Source organism: Gopherus evgoodei, unplaced genomic scaffold (assembly GCF_007399415.2).
Source record: "Gopherus evgoodei ecotype Sinaloan lineage unplaced genomic scaffold, rGopEvg1_v1.p scaffold_76_arrow_ctg1, whole genome shotgun sequence".
Lineage (NCBI taxonomy): Eukaryota > Metazoa > Chordata > Testudines > Testudinidae > Gopherus > Gopherus evgoodei.
Window position 1 is genome coordinate 241,885 of NW_022060097.1, and position 26,891 is coordinate 268,775.

A 26,891-nucleotide genomic window follows, 5' to 3' on the forward strand; every position below is an offset into this window, starting at 1 on the left:
GGGGGGGGGGCTGGAGCTGCAGGGGGGTAGGGTGACCAGATGTCCTGATATTCGGGGCTTTGTCTTACATAGCTGCCTATGACCCCCTGCCCCCCCTTGCTTGCTGGTCACCCTATGTGGGGGGCTGAGGGACTAGACAGACCAGCCACAGGGGATGGGGAGAAATTCACCCCCCTGGAGTCCCCACCCCTAGGGCTCTTCCCAGGGGTGCGGGTGGCCCATGTCAGGGGAGGGGGGGTTGCTCAGAGGATGCTGCCCCCTGCTGGTGGGCTGGGAAAAGGGGGGCTTAGGCTCCTAGCCCCATCCCCTTCTGGTGGAGCTGTGAGGGTGCCCCTGAGACAGTGGGACATGGGTGCTGGAATGGGGCATTGCCAGGCCTGGAATGATGGGGGGGCTGGATAATCCTGGTGCGCTAGGGCTGGGGGCAGGAAAGAGCCATAAATAGCCCCCAGTTGGGTTCAATGGGGGGGAGGGGTCAGCACAATGGACTGCAGCTCTGCAGGGAGGGGGATGGGGCATGGCCCCCATGGCTGCAGCAGGGGCCCAGGTCTTTCATTGGGAGAGGGCCCCAGGCTCTGGGCAAACAGGAGAGCAGGAAGGTGGAGGTCTGGGGGATCCTATGAAGGGGTTAGTAGAGCTGGGCTCCTGGGGGGGAGGCACCCCTTCTCAGGGCTTCCCCAGTTCCCCTCCCCCAGCTCCACTGCCCCCAACAGACATTGCAGTAAAATAAACACCAGTGTCACGACTAGAGAAGGTCCTGGACGGGGCACAGATAGGAACAGAGCCCTTGGGGGGCAGCAGAACCACCCCCAAAATGCTGCTAAACAAACAGGTCTTGTAAAAAAAAATTCACAACCAGAGACAAATACCATTTGGGGAGGGGGAGGTGCTGGGGGACACAGGGAAGGGCAGAGATGGGGGGAGGGATGTGTGTTCTGGGGTACCAATGCTGGAGGTGGGGGAGGGAAGGCGATGGGGGGCTGCTACCATGAGGGGCATGTGCTGTGGGTAAGGGGGGGCCCTGGTGCTAGGGTGGGTAGAGCCTGAGGGTACCAGTGCTGGGGATTGCAGGGGATGTGGGTCAGGGGGTGCTGTGGGAGGGTTGGATGGAATATGCCCGCCTGACCCCCATAACAGGGGACAGGTGAGGGTCTCCCCTTTCTCCAGATGCTGTGGGGAGCAGGGAATCCATGAGGGTGGAGCCCATAGGGGGACAGTGTGCTGGAGGGCAGGGGAGTCCATGGGGGGCAGGAGGGAGCCCCCCTTGGCATCTGAAAAAGTCTCTTGATATAAACCAGGCATTGAAACAAAAAGAACTTGGGGGATGGAGTAAATGCCCCCCGCAGCCCCTGGGGGGGAAACAGAGGGGACAAAATCCATCTCTCCCAGCCAGCTGCCGTCCCAGCCTCCTCTTCCTCTGGGGGAGTTCCCAGTACAGCCATCTGCTGGGGCAGGGCTCAGCACTGGGGGAGGAGGGGAGAATCACACACTGCCCCCATGCCCCAAACCCATCCCCCACCGGCAACCTCCACCCTGCCCCAGCCACTGACAACCCCACTCTCCATCTCCGCCTCCCCCCCTTAGAGGACAGTGACCCCCAACTCCGCCAGGGTCTCCACCCCAGCGTCCCAAGGGAGGGTCTCCCCCATCCTCCCCTCCATCTCCAAAGCCACAGGCCCCCCACCTCAGGGCTCCAGTTCCCTCCCACTACCCATCCAGGGCCCTCCACCTGTTTCACCTCATGCTGCCCCCAGCAGCGCCCCCCAGCTCACCTCGTGACCCCCGTCGACCCCCCCACAGCCCCCGCTCGGACCCAGCAGCCCCGTCTGCTCGTTCCGTTTGTCCGTCTTCATCTCCACAGGCGGGTCCTCCGCACTGCCCTCCTTGGGTGTCCTGTGGGATGGAGGGGGGGGTGAACCCCACGGGGTGCAAACAGACAGATGGGGGACAAGGGAAACAGAGGGGGTGGGCATAGGGGGGCCTCACACAGAGATTTCTGCCACCCCACAGGCAGGGGGAGGGGAGGGGGAGGAAGGTTCTGGACAATCTCTCCCCCTCCCCACCGGGCAGTATCCCTGCGCTGCATGCAGTCGAGGGGGGAGGGGTGTTTTGGTGGGGGGAGGGCTGTGGGAGTTGGGGGAGTCACTCACAGTGATCTCTTCTCCCCTGCCCCACAGGGCAGGTGTCCCCGGCGCTGCATGCAGTAGAAGAAGCCGACGATGAGCAGAAGCAGCAGGACACAGACCACGACAGCCACAACCGCAGCGCCACTGCCACCCTGGGGCTCAGGATCCCCCGCTGCAGGGAGAAAGGGGGGCGGTGAGCCCGGACGCCTGGGTCCCTTACTCTCCCCTCCAGCACTGCTGCCTCCTGGGGCTCAGAACCCCCCACTGCGGGGGGAGAGGGGGTGGTGAGCCTGGACACCTGGGTCCCTTATGCTCCCCCCTCCAGCACTGCTGCCCCTGGGGGCTTAGGACCCCCCACTGTGGGGAGGGAATTGAGCCCAGATGCCTGGGTCCCCTACATTCCCTGCAAACCACTGCTACCCTCTGGGGCTCAGAGTCCCCCCCACTGTGGGAAAGGCAGTGAGCCTGGACACCTGGGTCCCCTACACTCCCCCTCTCCAGCACCGCTGCCCCTTGGGGCTCAGAACCCCCCACTGTTGGAAAGGGGGTGAGCCCGGACGCCTGGATCCCTGTGATGGGGTGTCTAACCCAGGCTGGCAATGGCAGGGGAGCCCAATTAGCCCATTGTGACAGCAGGAGGGAGACGTGTGATTATGGATCAGACCCAGCTGGGGAGAAGCAGGCCAAGGAGGTTCCTACAGCAGGAAGGCCTGAGGGTGGTGAGCAGGGGGCCGAAGGGTCTATGCAGCCCCATGCGTGGCCAATCCCCGAGGCCAGGCGAGCGCAGCCTGCGACGGACGCTGGGACCAGGCCAAGGTAGGAGTCGCAGGCTGAGGCTGGAACACGAGTGCCGAGAGGGCCTGGGGCTCCCTGACCACGTGCATGAGGACGGTGGCTGGTGAGCCCAGATCAGGGTCACAGGCTTGGTCCTCGGGCCCCCTGACTTTGGGGTTTCATTTGGACTCTGTTCCTGGGGAAGGAGCCAGGCGCCGAGTGCCCTGGCTGGACAAGGGGTGATGGAGACGGACCAGGATGCCCAGGTGCACAGCAGTGATTAAACTGTCTAGAGCCCTCCCCCTAGGAATCAGAGACCCCACTGCAGGGAGACAAAGGTGTCCCGCCTTTGCCCCACGCACACCTGGGCAGTTCTGGGCTTGGCACCCAATAGGGTTAATCCCCCATCCACATCCCACCAACACCCACCTGTGTATAGTACAGGGTCCCCTGGGCAGCATGAACGAGACGGAGAAGGAGGTTAGTGAGAGCAGGACCCCCAGAACACCCTGGGGCTCCAGCACTGGGACTCCACCCCCATGGTGCCAGACACTGCCTGGGGGGCACAGCTGCTCCAGGCATCATCCCCCCCACCCAGCCCCATGGGAAAGGGGCACTCACCTGCCGGGGGGGAAGAGGAGGGGGTAGCTGCTGGGGGTTCTGCCACGGGAGGAAAAGACAGACAGGTCAGTGCCCAGATGGAGCGATGCCCCCCACCTCTCAATTACCTCCTGCTCTGTTTCCCTGCTACCCCTTCCTGACCCCCACCCCGCTGCCCCACCCTGACCACCCCAGTCCCCCCACCTACCTGCCCCCACTCAGGACTGCCCCTGTAGCCCCAATCCCACCCCCGACTCACCGATCTCCAGGGTGAAGTGCTGCGTGGCCTCCCCAAACCGGTTCCTGGCCTGGCACCAGATTGTGGACTTGGCCAGCGGTGCCGTCACCTCTACTGTCACCTCACTCGTCACCCGGTTCCCTGTGCTGCTCACCACCGGCTGAGGGGAGACAGGGGTGGTGAGGGACCTTCTCCCAGCTCTGGACACGGCCCTGTGGGGTTCCTGCCCCTCTGGGGGTGTCTGTGCTGCTCGCTGGCACCGGACCTGTGGATTCGCTGTTTCCAAGCCCCGAGTGTCACAGCTGCACAGCCCTTCTGCCTCGGGGCTGCAGCGTAACCTGCGTCCACACTATAGGGCTTGGACCCTCACAGCCCATGACGGGAGTTCTCCCCCACTCCTAGCAGGGTCCTAGGACCTGGGTCCCAAGCACTCACTGGCCTGAGTCAGACCAGTTTATGTGTGGACAGAATCAGGGGCTTGGGCTCAAACCTGAGTCACAGTCTGGGCTCAATGGGCCATGTAGACACACATTTGGGGGCAGATACACATCCCCGCACCAGGGTGCCCAGATCCTCCCTGCTGCCCCCAAGCTCTATGCACCTCCCCCAACTCCTCTGCCCCCCAAGTGCCCCTCCCCTACGGGGCTCTTCCTGCCGTCTGGCTGTTCGGAGGCCGGGTGGCTGGGGGGAGGTGTCACTGGCAGTCACGCCAGGACAGAGCAGCAGATCAAGTCCCTGCCTCCAGCACATATGGCCGGGGGGGCCTCGAATTGTGCTGCCTCACACGGCTATGTGTGCAGCACAGCGGGTGTCACCTCCACACATGCCAACTGCACACACCCCCCCCCACCAGGCCGAGAGCCGCTTCACAAGGCCTTTGCCGAGAGGCAGCGGGGGCTTGGGGGGGCTGCGCTGCAGCAGTTAGACCCAGGTTCTGGGGGCGAGGGGGAAGGTCATGACCCCCATGTGGCCACCCAGTGCTGCCCTCCTCCCCCCCAGTTCCCAGGCCCAGCTCAGTCACAAGTGCCTGACTCCTCTGAAGCTGCCGACAGTGCAGCTGTCTCTGGAGCAGCTGGGCCTTGGGGGGAGAGGGGAGCTCCCTGCCAGGGTGGAGAGCAGCTCAGGCTGGGGTGTGTGTGTGTGCAGTGGAGGCACGCAGGAGGGGGCTGCTCTACAGGAACCTCCCCATCCTGTGCCCCCATCCCCTCCCCACCACCCCGGGCCATGTGCCAAGACACATCCCTCCAGCATCCAACTCTGCCCTCCCTAGGTACCAGCCCCCTGAACCCCCTGCTGCACCAGGTCCCCTTCCCCTGCCCCCTCACCTTCACACCAGGCAGGCTCCAGCTGAGCTCTGGCTCAGGGTGTCCCACAGCAGAGCAGGTCAGCTGGATGTGCTGCCCCTCACCCGGGAGCCGGTGCTGGGTCGGGCGCTCCTCCATCTCTGGCTTCCCTGGGGAAGGGGCAAAGTCAGAGAAGGGGTCATCCCCTGGGCCCCACGTCAACTCTGTCCCCCCAGCTCCCTGCACTCAGGGACTCTCAGCTGGCCCCAGAGACATGCCCCCTGCTCCCCTGCCACTGCTCCTCTGCCACTGCTCCTCCCCAGGTACCAGCCCCCAGCTGCCCTGGCACAGACCCCCTCCCATGCTGCCACCAGGCATCCCTCAACCCCAGTTCCTGCCCAAGGGAGCCCCACCCTGCATCCCCAGGTTCATGGACACCCCCCACCCTGCCCCTCTCCCTGGGCTTCACTGCCCCCAGTTCCATAAGGGGACACCCCAGGGCCCTGCATCCCCCTAGCCTGGAATACGCCCCCCCACCCCCCGCCATGGCACCCAGCCACTCCAGGGCTCCCCAGCCACAGCCCTCTGACGTATGGTTCTGAGCCAGGGCCTGTCCACCACCTCTGCCCTGTCAGCCCCCGGGGGGATACAGGACATCCAGCTTTGTCCGGCACAGCAGGGCAGGCGGGGGGCGAGGAGAGGCTAGAACTGATAGGTCTGAATGGACGAGTCTGCGCCCACAATGCTCCATGGCCGGACATGGAGGATCAGAGGCAGCGGAGATGCCGGAGAACATGTCTGGAAGGTGGATTCTTGGTCTGATGCTCCTGCCCACGTGGGCTCTGCCAATGCTCGATGGTACCAGGCAACTCTCCGCATGTTCTCTGATGCTGTCACCCCCTGGGCCCCATCCTGTCTGTCAGGGGCATGAAAAATCCAGCTCCTCAGTGCATGGCTTTGCTGGCAAACGCCCCCGTCCCCTGGTGTAGACGCAGCCGCACCACTGCCGGCATCACTAACGTCCTTGCAGGAGGTGGTGCGGCTCTGCCTTACGCTGCGTCCACACTGGGGGCTCTGCCCAGAGAGCGACGCAGCGCTAGCTGCCCTGCTGGAGACAAGGCCTTGGGAATTCGACGTTGATTTCAGTAGGTTGTGCTGCATACACCCTACAGATCTGCCACCCTAGCCCCTGTACTGCCACCCCAGGCCCTGTCCCAGCTGGGGGGTACATCTCACATCTGTGCTCCAGGGGGAACTCCGTACCTTCCACGGTAACCTGGACAGTCTGGTCCCGCTGCAGCCCTGGCACGCTGGGCACAGAGGCCTCGCAGGTGTAAGCGCCGGCCACGTGGTATGAGACCGAGCGCAGGGTGTGGGTGCCACCGTGAGCCACTCGCTCCTTACCCTGTAATGAGAGAGGACACTAGGGGGCGCTGTGCTGCATGGAGCAGGGTGGGAGCTCAGTAGGGGGCGCTCTGCCCTGGCAGTCAGTGCTGGCTCCAATGCCTCCATATGGAACTAGGGGGGGCTGCATGGCAGGGAGTGGGATGGGGGCCCAGTAGGAGCAGGTTCCCCAAAACCAGCTATTATCCAGAAAAATCAGTTTTGAGATTTCTGCCTCATTTCACCCCAGAGGTAGCTGCAACTCAGTGCCAGGCGAGGGATCCCTGTATACACAGCCCCCGCACCTCACCCCAGAGGTGGCTGCTGGGGGGAGGGTCCTTGTATAAACAGGCCCCCCTGTAGGGCCTGCCGATGCCTAGTCAAGCCCCGGTGGATCTCACCTTCCTCCACACCAGTTTGGGGGGCTGGGAGCCCTGTCCGGAGCAGGTGAGTGTGACGTCTCCACCCAGGGGCACTGTCACTCGTCTGCCTGGGTGCAGGGTCAGGGGGTCCAGGTCTGTTGGGGGAGAGAGAGCGGCAGGGATACACTAAGTTGTATTGCAGAAGGCTCCTCAAAACATACCTGTGTGAGCATCCCAAGCCAGTTCCCTGGGGTACTCATGCCACCCCTCCCCTCTCACCCCCGGGGCACTCACCCCCCCAACGTCAACTGTGTCTCCCAGCAGCCCCTGGGGCACTCACAGTGGGGTGGGGGGAGAGGAGGGGATGGCGTATCTCCCAGCATTGCCATGGGCACTCACAGTTGACGTGGATGGTCACCTCCTTCTCCAGCTGCACCTCAGGGGGGCTGTCAAAGTCCAGCACTTGGCACCGGTAGGTCCCGCTGTTGGCCCTGGAAACGCTGGGCAGGATCAGGACCCCGTCCTGCTTGGTGGCCAGTTCCATGACCTTGGAGGCCTGGGGGGATGGGGAGGTGTTCAGGGCAGTCCGGTAACCATCCCTGGGCTCAGCCCCATGGGGCCCAGACACCCTCACCACCCCCACAGGGCTCAGCTGCCGGGGGAAGCCTGGTATCTCCCATCCCTGGGGCCTGGGCAGCCCGGTATGCCCCCGTCCGAGGCTGGGCACCACCAATACCTGCACTCGGTAGAAGATGTACTCCGGCTCCGGCTGCCCATCCCCCCGGCACCGCAGCCTCACGTCGTCCCCCTCCTTGATCACCAGGGGAGATTCCAGCATGAACTCCACGTTCTCTGTGAAATCTGGGGGCAACGGGGGGTCAAAGATCATGAGATAACACCGCTACCCCCAGTGTGTGTGTGCGGGGGTTACAGAGCAGTAGCAGGAGTGCGAGTGTGTGACCGAGTGCATGCAAGGAAGGGTCTCTGCACAGGCAATAGCCTCTTTCACAGACCCCAAGGCCAGACGGCGCCATTGTGACCATCTGGTCTGACCCCCAGCATAGTGCGGGCCAGAAGCCTGCTCCTGAATCATTCCTGTGGCTGATCTCCCAGGAAACAGCCTGTCTTGGTTTAAAAATCAGCAGTAACAGAGAATCCACCATGGCCCCTGGTAGGTTGTTCAATCCTGAACTCTGCAGATTTCTGTCTGAATTTGTCTAGCTGCAGCTTCCAGCTGCTGGGGTGTGTCAGACCTTCCTCTGCCTGACTGAAGAGCCCGCTAGCAAATATTTGTTCCCCAGGTAGAGACTTGGACTGGGATCACGTCACCCCTTTGCCTTCCCTCTGTGAGGCTAAATAGCCTTGAGTTCTGAGGCAATCACTACAAGGCAGGTTTTCTGAAATTACATCATTCTCTGGCTATTCTCTGACCCCTCCAATCGACCAACATCCTCCTGGACCCAGGATCCCAGGAGTGGTTAGAGGGAAAATAACCTCTCTGCTCCTACTGGCGGTCTCCCCGTGTATGCCTCCCAGGACTGCAGGAGCTCTTTTGGCCACAGCTTTGCACCGGGAGCTCACGTTCAGCTGCTTATCCGCCCCCAAAATCTTTTTCAGAGTTGTTGCTTCCCAGCACTCTCCCGTAAGGATGGCCGAGATTCCCAGATGTGTGCACTGACATTTCACCATAGTTAAATGTATATTGTTTGCTGGCGCCCTGCTTACCGAGTGAGCCGGATTTCTCTGACTCAGTGACCCATCCTCTTCAGTATTTACCACTCCCGCAATTTTTGTGTCATCAGCAAACTTTATCCGGCAGGATTTTGTTTTATTCCAGGTCACTGGTAAAAATGTGAAATAGTGCAGACCTCTGCAGGCCTCACCGGAAACCCACCAGCTCGAGGACAATTCCCTGTTTAGTTACGTTTTGTGATCGATCAGTTAGCCAGTTTTTAATCCAGCTAATGTGCGCTGTGTTCATTTTCTATCTTTCTAGATTTGTAATCAAAATGTCCTGTGGTACCAAGCCAAAAACCTTACAGAAGTCTAGGTCCATCACGTCAACACTGTTATCTTGAGCAATCAAACTTGTCATCTCATCAAAAACAGGTACCAAGTTAGCTTGACAGGATCTATATTCCATAGACCCCTGATTATTCATATTAACTACATCACCCTCCTTTAATTCCTTGTTAATCAAGTCACCTATCAGCCGCTCTGTTATCTTGCCCAGGATCAATGTCAGGCTGACAGGCCTGTAACTACCTGGATCGTCCTGTTTAAAAACTGGCACAACCTTTTCTTTCTTCCAGTCTTTTGGAACTTCCCCGGGGCTCCAGACTTCTTGAAAATCAACATTAACAGCAGTTCCTTTAAACTCTGGGATGAGACTTATCTGGTTCTGCTGACTTAAAAGGTCTAACCTTAGTAGCTTTTGTTTAACATCCTTCAGAGACACTAGTGGAATGGAAAGAATGTTATTACCATGTGATAAGATATAATCTGTTTTATCCTCAAATACAGAGCAGAAATGTCTACCGAGCATGTCTGCGTTTTCTGCATTATTAGTGATAATTCTACCTTTTCCATATAGTAACAGACCAATACCATTGCCAGGATTAGTTTTGTTCCTAATACGTTTTTTAAAACTCATAATTGTCCTTAACTCTACTGGCCACAGATGTCTCCTAGCATGCCTTTGCTTCCCCTATCAATTTCCTACAGTTCCTAACTTCTGATTTATATTCATTCCTATCAACTTCCTCTTTCTTCCATTTATATTTATATACATAAATTTTATAGTTGCCTTTCATTTTCCCTCTAAACGAGGTTGTTTTTTTGACCAGCACAGCTTTCTTCTTCAGTTGTGGAATTGTGGTTTTTGGGAATCACGTAAGGTGTTCTTAAATTATTCCTGTTTCTGTGCAGCAGTTGCAAGATGCTTGTGCAAAGGCTTTTGCACAAGAACCCCATGATGCACAGGAAGAGCCAATGACGTGTGTGAGTGGAGAAACTGCAGGCCAGGGCTGCACTCACAGAACTATGTCAGGCTGAACATCTTACAGACGGTACTGGCTGAACTGGTGCTTCTGCACACATAGTTGTGCAAGGCCAAGGGAGGTTTCCAGTCTTGGTGCGTGTGTCAGGGTCAGTACCAATGGAAGCCTAATGTCCCTGTGCATGCACACAAACACACTCGTGCAAGGCTAGCATCCTCGTGCACATGCCATACCTATGCCAGTGCACTCAGTACTGCCAGCGTCCCGGGGGTACTCACAGTGCAGCACGAGGCTGAAGCGCTCTGAGGTGGCGTTGCCCACCTTCCCCTGGGGCAGCGGGTACTGGACCAGGCACTGGAACTGGGCATCCTTGTCGGCCTTGCTGGGGCGCAGATAGAGGGTGCTGGACACAGACTGCAGCCCTGAGGCCTCCTTCACAGAGCGAGACACCACATACATGTCTGGGGGGAGAGCAGAGAGGTCAGCACAGGAGTCAGTGCGGGGGGGGGGCGGGGGGGGGAAGACAAGAACACAGCGCAAAGCACACAGGGGCCAGCATGTGGGGTGACCAGAGCACAGGGGTCGGTGCAGAAGGGGATGAGAACACAGGGGCCGGCGTGGGGCAGGAAGCGCAGATGTCAGGGCGGACGGGACAAGAGTGTGGGGGGGGATGAGAACACAGGTGTCAGCGTGTGGGGGGGTGAGAGCACAGGGGCCGGCGTGGGGCGGGGGCGCAGAGGTCAGGGTGGGGGGACATGGGAGCACAGGGGCCAGCATGGGGCAGGGAGCGCAGAGCTCAGGGCGAGGGGCAGCAGAGAGAGCAGGGGCAGCACAAGTAGGCATTTGGGGAACGCGGCTGTTGGGGAGGTGGGCGAGGGGCAAGCTGGGGAGGGTCCCGGCAATCAGGTAGGGGAGAGCCAGAAGGGCCCAGCAGCAGCGGGGAGGGGCCAGGGGCAAGGGGGCAGGAGGAGTTGTCTATGTTACCGTCATTGCGTTCAATGGGTGCTTCCAGGCGGGCCCCATCCTTGAACCAGCTGATGGTGGGGGCGGGGTTGGCGTTCCGGCTGCTGCACGTGGCAATCTGGGCACAGGCACACTACATCACTCCCAGCACAGCCCCCCTCCCCCCTCACACAGTGCAGGGACCCCCAGTCAGAGGGAGATGCCAAGGGCTGGGGACCCCAGTTCCAGAGTGCTGGGTCTGAGTGACCCTAATGAACTGTGGGACAAGACTCCCACCCAGGGAAGGGCCTCCGCATCCCCAGCTTGGCACCACCCCGTCCGCTCGGTCGCCTCACCTCTGACACAGACCGCTCCATCACGGACAGGATCCCGGGGTTAGCTGTGAGCTCCGGGGGTTCGGGGGGTTCTGCGGGGAGCAGAGCGAGCAAGCGTGAAAACAGAACCGAACCGCACCGGGCCAGGTTGCTGCACAGAACCAGGCCAGACCTGGCTAGGTGCAGCATGCCCGGGGGGAGCAGTGCGGTGACAGTTACAGAGAACAAGTTCAGTGAGTGGGCGTGTGTGCACAGAACCCCAACGGGGAGCGGGCTGCAGGGCGAGGGTCAATCGACTCCTGCCCCATGGAGGCACGAGCAGCCTGGGCTGCAGGGTCACACGTGCAGATGGACGTGCGAGGGACCGGCATGCAAGGCCCATTCCCTGTAGCATCCATGTCCCTGCACCCACACACAAGTGAGTGGGATCCCTGGGCCTGCCTCAGCGAGCTCGGCCAGAGGCAGCTGCATCCATGGAGCTAGCCCCAACCTTGCAAGCACAGGGCTTGCACAAGGAGGAGAGGCTGGCTGGGCCGGAGTGGGGGGCTGAGGGAAGGGGGTGCAGTCCCAAGGAAGGGGGAAGATTAGGGGTGTGGGGGACAGAGAAGGAGGTGCAGTGCCAGCAGGGGGGAGGGTGTCTACCACCAGCCTGGGAGGGGAAGCTGGGGGGTGCCAGGGCACATGGGGGGGTGTCTCTCACCGTACACCCGGAGCTGGGCCATCCCCTCAGCGCTGCCTGCGGCCCCTGCTGTCACTTGGCAGGAGAAGGCTCGCTCGTCGCTCATGTCGGCTTTCGGCAGAACCAGGCTGAGATCGGGGTCCATGTAGACATGGCCTGAGTACTCGGTGCCCTGGTCCACGCCCCCGCGGCCTCCCTCGCTGTAAGCCACACGCCGCCTCTCCCCATCCCGGTCCGTCTGGGGGGAGAGGAACAAAGTTAGTGACTCATCCCTTGCACAAGCATGTGTGGGATTCACCCCAACACCCCCTTGCACACGAGTGTGGGATTCACCCCAATGCCCCCTCCTCGCATATGTGAGTCACCCTCAATGCCCTCCCTCGCACACGTGTGGGATTCACCCCCAACAGCTCCCTTGCACATGCATGTGTGGGACACCCCCATCGCAGCCCTCTCTCTCTCTCTCTCACACACACACACACACACACACACACAGGATTCGTCTCTGCACTCATGTCACATCCATCCTCCCCCATGAGATTCTCACACACAATTGGATTCACACCCATAGCTCCCCCAGGGAGTAGCATAACCCCCACCATGTACAGCAAATCTCCGCCGGCCCCCCATGTGAGGATTCACACCAGCCTCCCCTATGACACCCTCCCCCCGCTGCTTGCACGTGTGTGCCAGGATACTCACGACGAACCATTCCACCAGGCGGCTGTCATGTGACCCGGTGATACTGTGCATGCAGGGGATGGTGACCCGGGATCCCAGCAGCACCTCGACCTGCGCTGGCACTGAGATCTGCACCACGGCCAGGCAGCCTGGGGGGCAGGATGGGGAGAGCGAGTGAGATAGGGCCCATAGTTCTCACAGAACCAAGAGCACCCCTGGATGCTCCCTATGGCCCAATGTGGCCCCTCCCACCCCCGGGCCAAAACCCCCCCCCCCCCAGTGGCTCCTTATCCTCCTCCGGTCCCAGAGAATCAATAACCTCCCTCTGGCTTGGTATCCCCACGCCCTCTTCCATCCTGCACAGGCCTGCCCCTACAGCTCTGCAGTTCTTAGGAGCTGGGGGATGGGTAAGGGGCAGGGGGAATGGGGTGAGAGAAGGGAGCGGGGGCAGAGGAAGTGGGAGATTGAAGGGGGCGAAGGGAGGTGGAGGTGGTGGAGAAAAAAACAAATCATAGAATCATAGAACTGGAAGGGACCTCGTGAGATCATCTAGTCTAGTCCCCTGCACTCAAGGCAGGACTAAGTATTATCTAGACCATCCCTGACAGGGGTTTGTCCAACCTGCCTTAAACATCTCCAAGGATGAAGATTCCACAACCCCCCTGTGCTACATGTTCCAGTGCTTAACCACCCTGACAGGAAGTTTTCCCTAATGTCCAACCTAAACTGCCCTTGCTGCAATTTAAGCCCATTGCTTCTTGTCCTGTCCTCAGAGGTTAAGAACAACAATTTTTCTCCCTCCTCCTTGTAACAACCTTTTATGTACTTGAAAACTGTTATCGTGTCCCCTCTCAGTCTTCTCTTCTCCAAACTAAAAACCAATTTTTTCAATTTTCCCTCCTAGGTCATGTTTTCTAGATCTTCAATCATTTTTGTTGCTCTTCTCTGGACTTTCTCCAATTTGTCCACATCTTTCCTGAAATGTGGTGCCCACAACTGGACACAATACTCCAGCTGAGGCCTAATCAGCGCTGGGTAGAGCAGAAGAATAATTTCTCATGTCTTGCTTACAACACTTCTGCTAATACATCCCAAAACGATGTTTGCTTTTTTTGCAACAGTGTTATACTGTTGACTCATATTTAGCTTGTGGTCCACTATGACTCCCAGATCCCTTTCTGCAGTGCTCCTTCCTGAACAGTCATTTCCCATTTTGTACGTGTGCAACTGATTGTTCCTTCATAAGTGGAGGACTTTGCATTTGTCCTTATTGAATTTTATCCTATTGACTTCAGACCATTTCTCTGGGTTGTCCAGATCATTTTGAATTTTAATCCTATCCTCCAAAGCACTTGCAATCCCTCCCAGCTTGGTATCATCCACAAAGTTTATAAGTGTACTGTATTCTCTATGCCATGATCTAAATCATTGATGAAGATATTGAACAGAACCGGACCAAGAACCCATCCCTATGGGACCTCAGTAGGTATGCCCCTCCAGCATGACTGCAAACCATCGATAACTACTCTCTGGGAATGGTTTTCCAGCTAGTTCTGCACCCACCTTGTAGTAGCTCCATCTAGATTGTATTTCCCTAGTTTGTTAATGAGAAGGTCACGTGAGACTGTATCAAAAGCCTGACACGTCTACCACTTCCCCCCATCCACAAGGCTTGTTACACTGTCAAAGAAAACTATCAGGTTGGTTTGATATGATTTGTTCTTTACAACTCCATGCTGACTGTTATTTATCACCTCATTATCTTCTACATGTTTGCAAACTGATTTCTGAATTATTTGCTCCACTATCTTTCCGGGTACAGAAGTTAAGCTGACAAGTCGGTAATTCCCCAGGTTGTACTTATTTCCCTTGTTATAAATAAGCACTAGATTTGCTCTTCTCCAGTCTTCTGGAATCTCTCCCGTCTTTCATGACTTTTCAAAGATAATTGCTAATGGCTCAAATATCTCCTCAGTCAGCTCCTTGACTATTCTAGGATGCATTTCATCAGGCCCTGGCGACTTAAAGACATCTAACTTGTCTAAGTAATTTTTGACTTGTTCTTTCTCTGTCTTAGACTCTGATCCTACCTCATTTTCACTGGCATTCACTATGTTAGACATCCAATTGCCACCAACCTCCTTGGTGAAAACCAAAACAAAGACGTCATTAAGCACCTCTGCCATTTAAGCGTTTTCTGTTATTGTCTTTCCCCCCTCACTGACTAACAGGCCCACCCTGTCCTTGATCTTCCTCTTGCTTCTAATGTATTTGTAGAGTTTTCTTGTTTCCTTTTATGTCCCTAGCTAGTTTGATCTTGTTTTGTGCCTTGGCCTTTCTAATTTTGTCCCTACATATGTGGTGTTTGTTTATATTCATCCTTTATCGTTTGACTGAGTTTCCACTCTTTGTAGGACTCTTTTTTGAGTTTTAGACCAGTGAAGATCTCCTGGTTAAGCAGGGGTGGTCTTTTGCCAGACTTCCTGTCTTTCCTACACAGTGGGGTAGTTTCCTCTTGTGCCCTTAATAATGTCTCTTTGAAAAACTGCCAATTGTCTTCACTTGTTTCTCCCCTCAGACTTGCTTCCCTCGGGATTTTACCTACCGACTCCCTGGGTTTGCTAAAGTCGCCTTCTTGAAATCCATTGTCTTTATTGTGCTGTTCTCCCTCTTACCATTCCTTAGAATCATGAACTCTACCATTTCGTGATCACTTTCACCCAAGTTGCCTTCCACTTTCAAATTCTCAACCAGTTCCTCATTATTTGTCAAAATCAAATCTAGAACAACCTCCCCTCAGTAGTTTTCTCCATCTTCTGAAATATGGCCTTCTGTTAATTCATGTTCCGTAATTCGTATAGCCAAGAACCAGTGACAGACCTCCTTCAAAGTCATCCTGATTACCTTTTGTTCTGCAAGGAAATCCCAAGTTGTCAAAGAGGACATGAAATTGTATAAAAGATCCTTGGGTCCCGATTCTGCTTAAGCTTCATCGGGGAAGTTTGAGTCACAGGACTGAGGTCCCAGTTATGCTGGTACGCCTTGAATATGATATTTAGACATCGGACTATAACCTATTAACTGAATTCTAAAGGAATTCTGCAACTACAAAGTTCACCATCTCTACCATGAATCTGAACCTCAGTGAACTGAACTCAGATCTGTATGTATATTGATCTTTTAGCCACTCTCTCTCTCTCTTTTGTTTTTTAATAAATTTTAGTTTAGTTAATAAGAATTGGCTGTAGCGGGTATTTGGGTAAGATCTGAAACATTCGTTAACCTGGCAGGTGATGTGTCTGATCCTTTGAGATTGGTAGAACCTTTTCTTTTACATGATGAAATAAGATTTACAGAAATGTTCATCATATTTGACGTGGGTACCTGGATGGAGGCCTGAGGCTGGGCACTTTAAGGGAACTGTGTTGTTTGGATTCCTGAGTAACCAGTGAGGTGATAAAGAAGCTGTTTTATGCTGGTTGGTGAATCTAAGTATTGGAATATCCACCAGCTTTTTTGGGGTTGGCTGCCCCATTCTTTGCAGTTCACCCTGAGTGACCACAGCTGGGCCCCACTGGGACCCTGATCACGAGGTGTAGTCATACTTGGATACACACTCCCACGGGTTAATTGGGTTTTTGGATAAGAACCATACACTTGTCAAAATTTAATTTTGATATTGGAGAGTTTAAGGGTTAAAAATCAGTTACAGTGAGTGACCCCTGATCAAGATCCTGACAGAAAAAGCCTGGAAGAATTGTGCTCACAGAGAGGAAGGAACTAAAAAATCTCTTACTAGCCCGTGATAAGGAATCAGACCCCGCGAAAATGCTTGCAGTGAGAAACCAGCACCTAGAACTTGAACATAAGCAAAAGATAGCGGATACGGAAGGAGAAGCTGCTGAAAGTGAATGCCCATATTTTGAACATGAACAGAGAATGGCAGATATTCGATTGCGGGAACTAGAAGCTAAGGCAAAAGTGAACAGACAAACTGCAATTCAAGAGAATAAAGGAACAACAGGAACTGTATCATCCTGGAAAGCCAGCTCCTCTCACCAGCAAAGATGGGAATAAAATCTCTCCAGTCTGTAGCGATGTTGGTAGGTTGTTTGACTCTAAGCAGTTGTCTGTGTGTAACCAATATACCCCAACACTGCCACCTTTTACTATGAGCTCAGGCGAAGGTAACCCCATAACATGTGCAGAGAATGTTACAGTCAAAGGGAAAAGCTGTTTGTACAGCTTCTAACATCACTCTTGTTAAAGCAGATCTTGTCAAAGAGGAAGATTATTTACCAAATCAGAGTGTGAATATTGTGATCCTCTATGAATGTATTGTACATGTGCTGTAGCCAGAATCCATCGTGACTGGAATGGGGTGAAATGTGAAGTTATAGCTGGTGAAAGGAAGATATTGCCTAAGGATCTTTTGACATTATGATGATATTAACACTTTGTTCAGTCGAGTTGATGACATAAACCAGTCACAGGAAAGAAATAATCCTGAATCTGTGTCTACAAGGGGCAAGGATTTGCCTGTGGAGGGTTTCTCCAAATGTTTGTCTGAGGAAGATGGCTGTTTATCTGTGCAAAGAAGCCGTACATAGGTGGAAGAAATTTCGGAGTGCCTGTCTGGGATCTCAGAAGTGAATCTGACATTAGATAGGACTCAGGAAGATGGTTCTCTAGAACAAATTAAAGTTGGTGATCAGGTTAAAGCCGTAACTGAGGAAGGAAGGGGGACATGCTTGGTGAGCAATATATGGTTGGCTAGTAAAGCTTGGGAAAGTCAGCCTGACCCAGGTAAACGTGATGTGCTTAAAGCAGCTCAGTGTAATAAGCCACTATTTGTGGAAAACAGCAGTTCATCTGTTAAGGGAGGGGAAGGCAAAGAGAGTTTAGATGAGCACAATTCTCCACACTGGTAACAGGCAAGGTGTAGGTATAGGGACACTCATCTTCCACTAACCTGGCCTTCCCAAACTGCTGGTTAGACAAAGCCATCAGCTCAGAAGGCTGCCTCGGATCATCGGGGTGGCTCCCCACTGGGAGGGAGGGGGTGAGGGAATGGCGGGTTAGGGGGAGAAGGAAGGCTGCTTGCTCGGGGTTCCGGGACGGAGAGAGCAAACCGGGAAAGGAAACCAGCTTCGCCGCGGTTTGCTCTCTTGGTCCCGGAACCCCGAGCAAGCAGGTCTCCTTCCCCGCGGTTTGCTGGGTGGCTCCGGGACCGAGAGAGCAAACCGCGGCGTTCCCGGTTTGCTCTCTCGGTCCCGGAACCCCGAGCAAGCAGGTCTCCTTCCCTGCGGTTTGCTGGGTGGCTCCGGGACCGAGAGAGCAAACCGCGGCGTTCCCGGTTTGCTCTCTCGGTCCCGGAACCCCGAGCAAGCAGGTCTCCTTCCCTGCGGTTTGCTGGGTGGCTCCGGGACCGAGAGAGCAAACCGCGGCGTTCCCGGTTTGCTCTCTCGGTCCCGGAACCCCGAGCAAGCAGGTCTCCTTCCCTGCGGTTTGCTGGGTGGCTCCGGGACCGAGAGAGCAAACCGCGGCGAAGCTGGTTTCCTTTCCCGGTTTGCTCTCTCGTCCCGGAACCCCCCTTGAAGCCGCCCAACAGCGCTGCAGTGTGGCCACATCTAACACCACTTGCAGCGCTGGTTGCTGTAAGTGTGGCCACTCTGCAGCGCTGGCCCTATACAGCTGTACTAATACAGCTGTAACAACCAGCGCTGCAAAATTTTAGATGTAGACATGGCCTAAGGGGGGGTCAGGGGGTAAAGGGAGTGACGGGTTGGGGGAGAAGGGAGGTGTCTAGGGAGTTAGGGGGAGACAGGAGGGGGTGATGGGAATGGCGGGTTGGGGGAGAAGGAAGGTGTGTAAGGGGGGGTCAGGGGGTGAAGGGAGTGACGGGTTGGGGGAGAAGGGAGGTGTCTAGGGAGTTAGGGGGAGACAGGAGGGGGTGATGGGAATGGCGGGTTGGGGGAGAAGGAAGGTGTGTAAGGGGGGGTCAGGGGGTGATGGGAATGGCGGGTTGGGGGAGAAGGAAGGTGTGTAAGGGGGGGTCAGGGGGTGAAGGGAGTGACGGGTTGGGGGAGAAGGGAGGTGGGAGAAGAAGGTGTGTAAGGGGGGTCAGGGGTGAAGGGAGTGACGGGTTGGGGGAGAAGGGAGGTGTCTAGGGAGTTAGGGGGAGACAGGAGGGGGTGATGGGAATGGCGGGTTAGGGGGAGAAGGAAGGTGTGTAGGGGGGGTTAGGGGAGAAGGGAGGGGGTGAAAGGAGTGGTGGGTTGGGGGAGAAGAGAAAGGGGGCAGTGGGAGGCGCGGGGGGAGGTGGGGAAGGAGCGTCAGCCGGCAGCAGCTGTTTGAGATTCCAGGCCGGTCCGGCTAAGATGGGTCTTTGTTTCAGGATAAACACACCCGGGGGGGGGTTTCGACACAGACAAGTGCCAGAAACACTCAGTGCCAGGGACACGCTAGGAGAGACCGACCCTGGGGGGGGCTGGGGGGAGACAGAAAGACAGACCCTGGGGGCAGGACAAACAGAAGGAAGAGACCTGGGTGGGACAGAGGTATCACCACGATGCAGGGGAGATTATGGGCTGGAGAGGCAGGGAGCCCCCCCACCCCGGCACTGAGGTGGGGGGGGCATGGGCAGGCACCTGGCACAGATGGGCGGAGGGGGGACATCATTGACTTGTTTTCCTTCCTGGAAGTAGCTGGGAGATGAGAGGCTTGCCTGGGGTGAGAGGCCATGCGACAGGGGCCTCGCACTGGGTGGGCGTGTAACACACACAGGAACGCTAACACACTTGCAGGTTTGCAGGCAGACACACACTGGCTTGCACACCCTGTGCCCTCCTAACCCCGTCACACACACAATTTAGCCGCACTTTGCTGGCAGGACACACTAGCCAAGCACCAGAGAGCCAGCTTCCCCCCCCCCCCCATACCGGCCATCGCATACTCAAGCACTCACACGCCCACTCACAGATTTGCACACACACACTCCCACACACACCCCTCCAGCTGTAGACTCCCAGGTGTGTTTACACGCTCAGGCTTGCACAGGGTAACGCACCTGCATGCAGGCATTAAAACGACCCCTGCTCGGATACAATTGCATGCACTCTCCCCAACTCCTCCTAAGAGCCTCACTCTGCACCCCCATCTCCAGAGACCGGCCCAGCTGGGACCCAGGCTCCTGGATCAGTGCTCGGACCCTGCCCCTAGTGTGCAGCTAGAACAGTGGTAGGAGCGAATCCTAGGGCATGGATCTATGGGGGCGCAGAGCCCACGGCACTTGGGGCAGGGAGGCTAGGGGGACAAATCCTGGTTCTAGAGGCTAGGGGTATGAACCCCCCATAACACTTGGGGGGACTGGATCTCAGTGCTAGTGCACGGGGGAGGGAAATGGGGGGCTGGGAGGTCATTTTTGCTGCGCTTGCAACGCACCTGAAGGGGAGCTGAGCCGAGCTGGGCTGGCGCTTCCGTGGTGTTGGTGAGAAATGGGGGTGGGTGTTTTCCAGACACTTTATTTCTCTCCCCTTTGTTCCCCTCCTCTGTCTGTCTCATCCCCGCCCCCCCCCCCCACCAGCTGAGACCCTACCTCCATCCGTCTGGGCTCAGGCTGGGCGGCTGCTGGCGATTGGGGGACCAGTGACAGATTAGCCTCGTTAGCAGAGCCCCCGCCAGGGGACAGGACGGTGACAGCTGGTACCATGGAGGCCATGAAGCAAAGCCCTGGCCAATGCCAGACCCGAGTTATGGGGCCAGAGGAGGGCTATGAGGTAGGGGCAGGGACACACACACACCCCGCCCCTGCCCCACACAATGAGGGGGTCTGAATAAATCCCAAACTTTGCCTTCCCTATAACAAAGGGCATCAGGGATGGGAACCCAGGAAACCTGGTTCCCCTCCCCTCCCACTCTAACCCACTAGACCACCCAGACCGGAAAGAACCCAGGAGTCCTGACTCCACCTCCCCAGCTCTCATCCACTAGGCCTCTGCTCTTACAGACACTTTCCCCAGCTGGTTTCAGAGCCCACCCCTGGCGCGGTTCTTCCCTTTAATTTCCAGAGAAAGTGGGCTCCAGACACATTTCATCGGGGCTCCAGACACTGGAGGATTAGGCCCCCTCCCAGGGGGACCACCCTGGGGCCCTGGTTGGGCCAATTGTTGGAGGGTCTATGGGCCCAGAGGATGGGACTCCAGACACCCCTGCCTATGGGGGCTCCCGTGTCTCCAGAGCACTGGGGAGGAAGGGGTTACAAGCCAGGCAGGAAGGAGCTGGGAGCAGATTAAACAGTAACAGGTGCTGCTGACCCAGGGAGCAGCTGTCACTGCCTGAACCCGAGCTGGGCAGCAGGAGCTGGGACCCTCCTGCCCCCTGCACACAGTGGGGCACATTCCCTCCACCACACCCAGGCAGGGGACTGGCATGGACGTCTACTCCTACACATGTGCCAGGGGCCCAGCCAGACTATCTATGCACATGCAAAGGGGCACATTGGTGCATGTGTGCGCGAAGGGCCCAGCCAGCCTATTCACGTGTGTGCCAAGGGGAACAGAACACACTGGTGCAAGTGTGTGCAAAGGGCCCAGCCAGCCTATTCACGTGTGTGCCAAGGGGAACAGAACACACTGGTGCATGTGTGTGCGAAGGACGCAGCCAGCCTATTCAAGTGTGTGCCAAGGGGATGTGTGTGCAAAGGGCCCAGCCAGTCCTATTCACGTGTGTGCCAAGGGGAACAGAACACACTGGTGCATGTGTGTGCAAAGGGCCCAGCCAGCCTATTCACGTGTGTGCCATGGGGAACAGAACACACTGGTGCATGTGTGTGCAAAGGGCGCCGCCAGCCTATTCAAATGTGTGCCAAGGGGATGTGTGTGCAAAGGGCCCAGCCAGTCCTATTCACGTGTGTGCCAAGGGGAACAGAACACACTGGTGCATGTGTGTGCAAAGGGCCCAGCCAATCCTATTCACGTGTGTGCCAAGGGGAACAGAACACACTGGTGCATGTGTGTGCAAAGAGCCCAGCCAATCCTATTCACGTGTGTGCCATGGGGAACAGAACACACTGGTGCATGTGTGTGCAAAGGGCGCCGCCAGCCTATTCAAGTGTGTGCCATGGGGAACAGAACACACTGGTGCATGTGTGTGCAAAGGGCGCCGCCAGCCTATTCAAGTGTGTGCCAAGGGGATGTGTGTGCAAAGGGCCCAGCCAGTCCTATTCACGTGTGTGCCAAGGGGAACAGAACACACTGGTGCATGTGTGTGCAAAGGGCCCAGCCAATCCTATTCACGTGTGTGCCAAGGGGAACAGAACACACTGGTGCATGTGTGTGCAAAGAGCCCAGCCAATCCTATTCACGTGTGTGCCATGGGGAACAGAACACACTGGTGCATGTGTGTGCGAAGGGCCCAGCCAATCCTATTCACGTATGTGCAAGGGGAACAGAACACACTGGTGCATGTGTGTGCAAAGGGCCTAGCCAGCCTATTCACATGTGTGCCAAGGGGAACAGAACACACTGGTGCATGTGTGTGCAAAGGGCCCAGCCAATCCTATTCACGTGTGCGGCAAGGGGAACAGAACACACTGGTGCATGTGTGTGCAAAGGGTGCAGCCAGCCTATTCACATGTGTGCCAAGGGGAACGGAACACACTGGTGCATGTGTGCGCGAAGGGCCCAGCCAGCCTATTCACGTGTGTGCCAAGGGGAACAGAACACACTGGTGCATGTGTGCAAAGGCCCCAGCCAATCCTATTCACGTGTGTGCCAAGGGGAACAGAACACACTGGTGCATGTGTGTGCAAAGGGCCCAGCCAGCCTATTCACGTGTGTGCCAAGGGGAACAGAACACACTGGTGCATGTGTGTGCGAAGGGCGCAGCCAGCCTATTCAAGTGTGTGCCAAGGGGATGTGTGTGCAAAGGGCCCAGCCAGTCCTATTCACGTGTGTGCCAAGGGGAACAGAACACACTGGTGCATGTGTGTGCAAAGGGCCCAGCCAATCCTATTCACGTGTGTGCCAAGGGGAACAGAGCACACTGGTGCATGTGTGTGCAAAGGGCCCAGCCAATCCTATTCACGTGTGTGCCATGGGGAACAGAACACACTGGTGCATGTGTGCGCAAAGGGCCCAGCCAGCCTATTCACGTGTGTGCCAAGGGGAACAGAACACACTGGTGCATGTGTGTGCAAAGGGCCCAGCCAATCCTATTCACGTGTGTGCCAAGGGGAACAGAACAAACTGGTGCATGTGTGTGCAAAGAGCCCAGCCAATCCTATTCACGTATGTGCCAAGGGGAACAGAACACACTGGTGCATGTGTGCGCAAAGGGCCCAGCCAGCCTATTCATGTGTGCGCCAAGGGGAACAGAACATACTGGTGCATGTGTGTGCAAAGGGCCCAGCCAGCCTATTCACGTGTGCCAAGGGGAACAGAACACACTGGTGCATGTGTGTGCAAAGGGCCCAGCCAATCCTATTCATGTGTGTGCCAAGGGGATGTGTGTGCAAAGGGCCTAGCCAGCCTTTTCACATGTGTGCCAAGGGGAACAGAACACACTGGTGCATGTGTGTGCAAAGGGCCCACCCAGCCTATTCACGTGTGCGCCAAGGGGAACAGAACACACTGGTGCATGTGTGTGCGAAGGGCCCAGCTAGTCCTATCCAGACATGCGCCAAGGGGCACAGGACATGCTCAGTGCTGTATGTGTGTGCACAGGACCCAGGGTGCACTCGACACATCCATGTACAAGGGGAGGGCTCGGGACACGCTCCTGTGAGTACATACAGCCAAGGGCACAGCCTGCCATCTGTGCAACCCACCCAGTGGTGCTGGCAACCTGGGAAGGATTCTTCGCTCCCTATTCTCCATGTCTGTTCATTGCACCAGCTCCACCCCCAGCCTGGGATCTCCCCCCTACCCTGCTCCCCCACCCTCGGCCTGTGCTGCCGTGAGAAAGTCCAGGTCCAAGGCCTGGCTATGAATAGCATTGCCCAGCTCCGAAATCCCAGAGCAGCTAGAAATAACCCTGGTGAAGGACTTTCCTACTATCTGTCCGGCGGGGGTGTGCAGAGCGGGACTGTTTATCTGCTGCTCCCCAGACCATGGACTGCATGGCATGGCACACAGCCCAGCAGTCATGCCCAGCTCCCCTTGCTAATTAAGATGGGGAGCCCCAGGCGGGCGCCTCTGCCAGACAGAGCTCCAGACATCCAGACCCATGGGGACAGGCAGCAAAGAGCAGAGGGAGGGGCTGGGGGCCAGGACTCTTGGGTTTTCTCCCTGGCTCTGGGAGGGGAGTGGGGCTGGTGGTTAGAGCAGGGGGGCTGGGGCCAGGACTCCTGGGTTCTCTCCCTGGCTCTGAGAGGGGAGTGGGCTCTGGTGGGTTGGTGTGGGGCCAGGGTTGGGGACCGGGACTCTCCCCTACTGTTCAGAGGGGCTATGTCCTGCACTGCAAAGACAACCAGGGAAAGATGAGAGCTGGGGAGAGGGAGCCAGGCGGGTAGGAGGGCAGGTGCTGAGCAGTGAAAGGTATCCCTTGTGCAATGGGACCATGCTGGCAGGCACCTGAAACCCTGTCTCCTACCCCTCCCCCCTCCGCCCCCAGGAACAGAGCAGGGCAGGGAGGATGCCCCTGGGGGGCCTACAGCTGCCCCTGGGCAGTGCAGTGGTGGGGGTGTGGAGGAGACCAGCCGGCTCCACTCAGACACACCTGGGTGATGTTATCAGAGCGCAGGCTGGAATGTGCATGGCTGGGGGCGGGAAGCGCCAGCTGGGGCAGAGAGTCACCTGCCCCTGCCTGAGAGCACTGAGTGGAACCAGTCTCACCCCCCACCCCTGGCCAGGCTGATCTCGGTGCAGACCCCCTGTGGAGCCCACTGTGACACTGAACCATGCAGTGTGCCCCCTTTCTGGGCCAATCTCCGGGTGCACAGGCCCCCTCACCCCACCATCTGCACCATGCAGCCACACTCCAATCCCTGCCCCAGCTCGGCCTGGCCAATCTCAGCATTCTTCCCCCCCGCCCGGCTGTGCCAAGGCACGAGCCCTGCCCGGCTGTGCCAAGACAGCCTTCTCTTTCCCCCACTCCCCACCCAGAGGCCAGGTTGGTCTCCCTAGGCCACATTAAGTGTGGTTCTTCAGGGAGAGTCTCCCATTTTCTCAGTCCTGGGGCTGGGCTGGGACTCAACTGTTCTGTGCTGAGGCCAGGCTGGGGGAGAGGGGACCCCGTTTGTGCTTTGCCAGGGTGGGTGGAGTGGGGCTGCCAGATGCAGAGCTCAGGAGGTGGGAAAAGCTATCGCAGGGGCCAGGAATGCAGGCAGCAGGAGCAGAGCAAACAACGGGCTGGGGCATGTTTGGGTAGAGATGGGCGGGGGAGGCAGCTCCCAAACCCATCCCCCTCCAGGCATCCCTGCCTCATTCCAGCTCCGCCTCCCAGCATCCCACCCATCCACCTCCCTGACAGCTGCCAACACTCATATCTGCCCACCCATGCCAGCCCCCAGTGCTGCCAGCATCCACAGAGCCCTGAGCCAGGGGGCGCGACCTCCAGCATTCCAGAAACCAGGGGGAGCTGGGCCAGGTGGGAGCCAGGATTGCTGGGTTCTACTCCCAGCTCTGGGAGGGGAGTGGGGTCTAGTGGTTAGAGGAGGCAGGGCTGGGAGCCAGGATTCCTGGGTTCTCTCCATGCTTTGGGAGGGGAGTGGGATCTAGTGGTTAGAGCAGAGGGGGCTGGGAGCCAGGACTGCTGGGTTTTCTCCCAGCTCTGGTACAGGAGTTCATGGCGCATGCAGAGGGGAGAGCAGTACTCCCCCTCTCACCCCCCCGCCACACACAAATAATTTCAGTGGCTTTTCTCATCTTGTCACTTGGCTGGTGAGTGACTAAACACAAAGTCACTGATCCCCAGAAATGTGCCAGGTTGTGTGGGGGGTGCTAGAGGGCAAATGTTAACAGGGCAGGTGGGGAGAGGAGTGGGGACAGGGTGAGGAAGGTTTGCAGTGGGAAAGGGGAAAGGCTGAAGGGGCACAAGGGATGGGTGGGAGAGGGGGAGATCACACTAAATTCCCTTTGACCTTCCCAGACCCCTTTAAATTCCCCACTGCTTTTAAACCATTAATTAAAGGGGGGGTCTCTCTAACAAGGGGCTCTTCCCCCTCATCCTGACCCAGCTACAAAGATAACGGGGGGGCTGAGCCATCAGCCCCCCAAACCCAGCCCCTCAACCTATACAGCTACCAAACACACAGTTCTCCCATACACCTCTCCCCACCCCCACCCCAGCCCCTACTCTACATAGCTACCCCTCCCCTGCCCTCCCCCCACACCTGTCTCCACCCAGACAGCTACCCCTCCCCCACACCACATCCCCCAACCTACACAGCTACCCCTCCCGCTGCCTTCTCCCCACACAGCTACCCCTCCCACTGCCTTCTCCCCACACCTGCCCCCCACCCTACAGCTAACCCTACCCTTGTCCTCCCCTCACACCGCAGCCCCCACCCTACACAGCTACCCCTCCCCCTGACCTCTCCCCACATCAGCCCCGCATTCTTCACAGCTACCCCTTCTCCCACACCAGCCCCCCACCCTACTCAGCTACCGCTCCCCCGCACCCCCACTCTACACAGCCTCGCCTCCCCCAGCCCCCCACTCTACACAGCCTCCCCTCCCAACCCCCTGTCCTCCCCATACTCTGAGCCCCCACCCTACACAGCTACCCCTCCCCCTGCCCTCCCCACAAAGCTACCCCCACCTTCTCCCCACACTTGCCTCCTACCCTACAGCTACCCCACCCTTGTCCTCCCCCCACACCGCAGCCCCCACCCTACACAGCTACCCTTCCCCTTGTTCTCCCCCACACCGCAGCCCCCACCCTACACAGCTACCCCTCCCCCTGAACTCCCCCCACACCAGCCCCCCACTCTACACAGCTACTCCTCCCCCCAACCCAGCTCCCCACCCTACACAGCCTCCCCTTCCCCCGCACCGCCCCCCACCAGCCCCCCACCCTACACAGCTTCCCAACCCCCGCTCCTCTGACCCAGCGTGGGGGAGAAGGGTCCTGCCAAGGGGGCTCAGCCTAGCAGGTGACTGTTCCAGGGATGGGGATTGTGCCCCCTGGCCCCGGCAGGGAGGGGCGGAGACGAGACCCGGGGAGCCCCTGCCAGGTGAGGCGGGAGCAGCCCAGGGCCGGGCGGGGGAGGCAGAGGGGCTCGCAGATGCCCCCCCCCGCAATCCGAGACTAAAGTTCACATTGCGGGGGGGGGGGCAGCGCCTGCCCTGGGGCACGGGCTGGGCGGCGGAGGGGCCTGAGGGTCCGGCGGCCGGGGCGCACGGGGAGGGGCGCACGGTGCCTACCTGGACCACCGATCAGAGCCAGAAGCAGGAGGCCTCGCAGCGGGCAGCCGGACTGGCCCATGGTGTCCGCGGCCGGGAGAAACTGCAAGTAACTCCCGGAGCCCGTCCCGGACTCCAGCCCCC

At 57.7% G+C, this 26,891-nt stretch overlaps 1 protein-coding gene across 1 annotated transcript; it reads right to left on the bottom strand.

Annotated features, from left to right (window-relative positions):
* Nucleotides 1-97: 97 nt before the first annotated feature.
* Nucleotides 98-26,891, bottom strand: BCAM (basal cell adhesion molecule (Lutheran blood group)). Its single transcript, XM_030547897.1, has 16 exons — nucleotides 26,769-26,891; nucleotides 12,424-12,551; nucleotides 11,743-11,959; nucleotides 11,064-11,134; nucleotides 10,750-10,846; nucleotides 10,044-10,226; nucleotides 7,503-7,627; nucleotides 7,166-7,322; nucleotides 6,806-6,921; nucleotides 6,285-6,426; nucleotides 5,064-5,191; nucleotides 3,760-3,898; nucleotides 3,522-3,560; nucleotides 2,151-2,298; nucleotides 1,773-1,893; nucleotides 98-1,463 (listed from the first exon to the last, which is right to left on the bottom strand). Exons 1-16 carry the CDS (start codon nucleotides 26,827-26,829, stop codon nucleotides 1,458-1,460), a joined length of 1,878 nt encoding a protein of 625 aa, XP_030403757.1. The 5' UTR covers nucleotides 26,830-26,891; the 3' UTR covers nucleotides 98-1,457.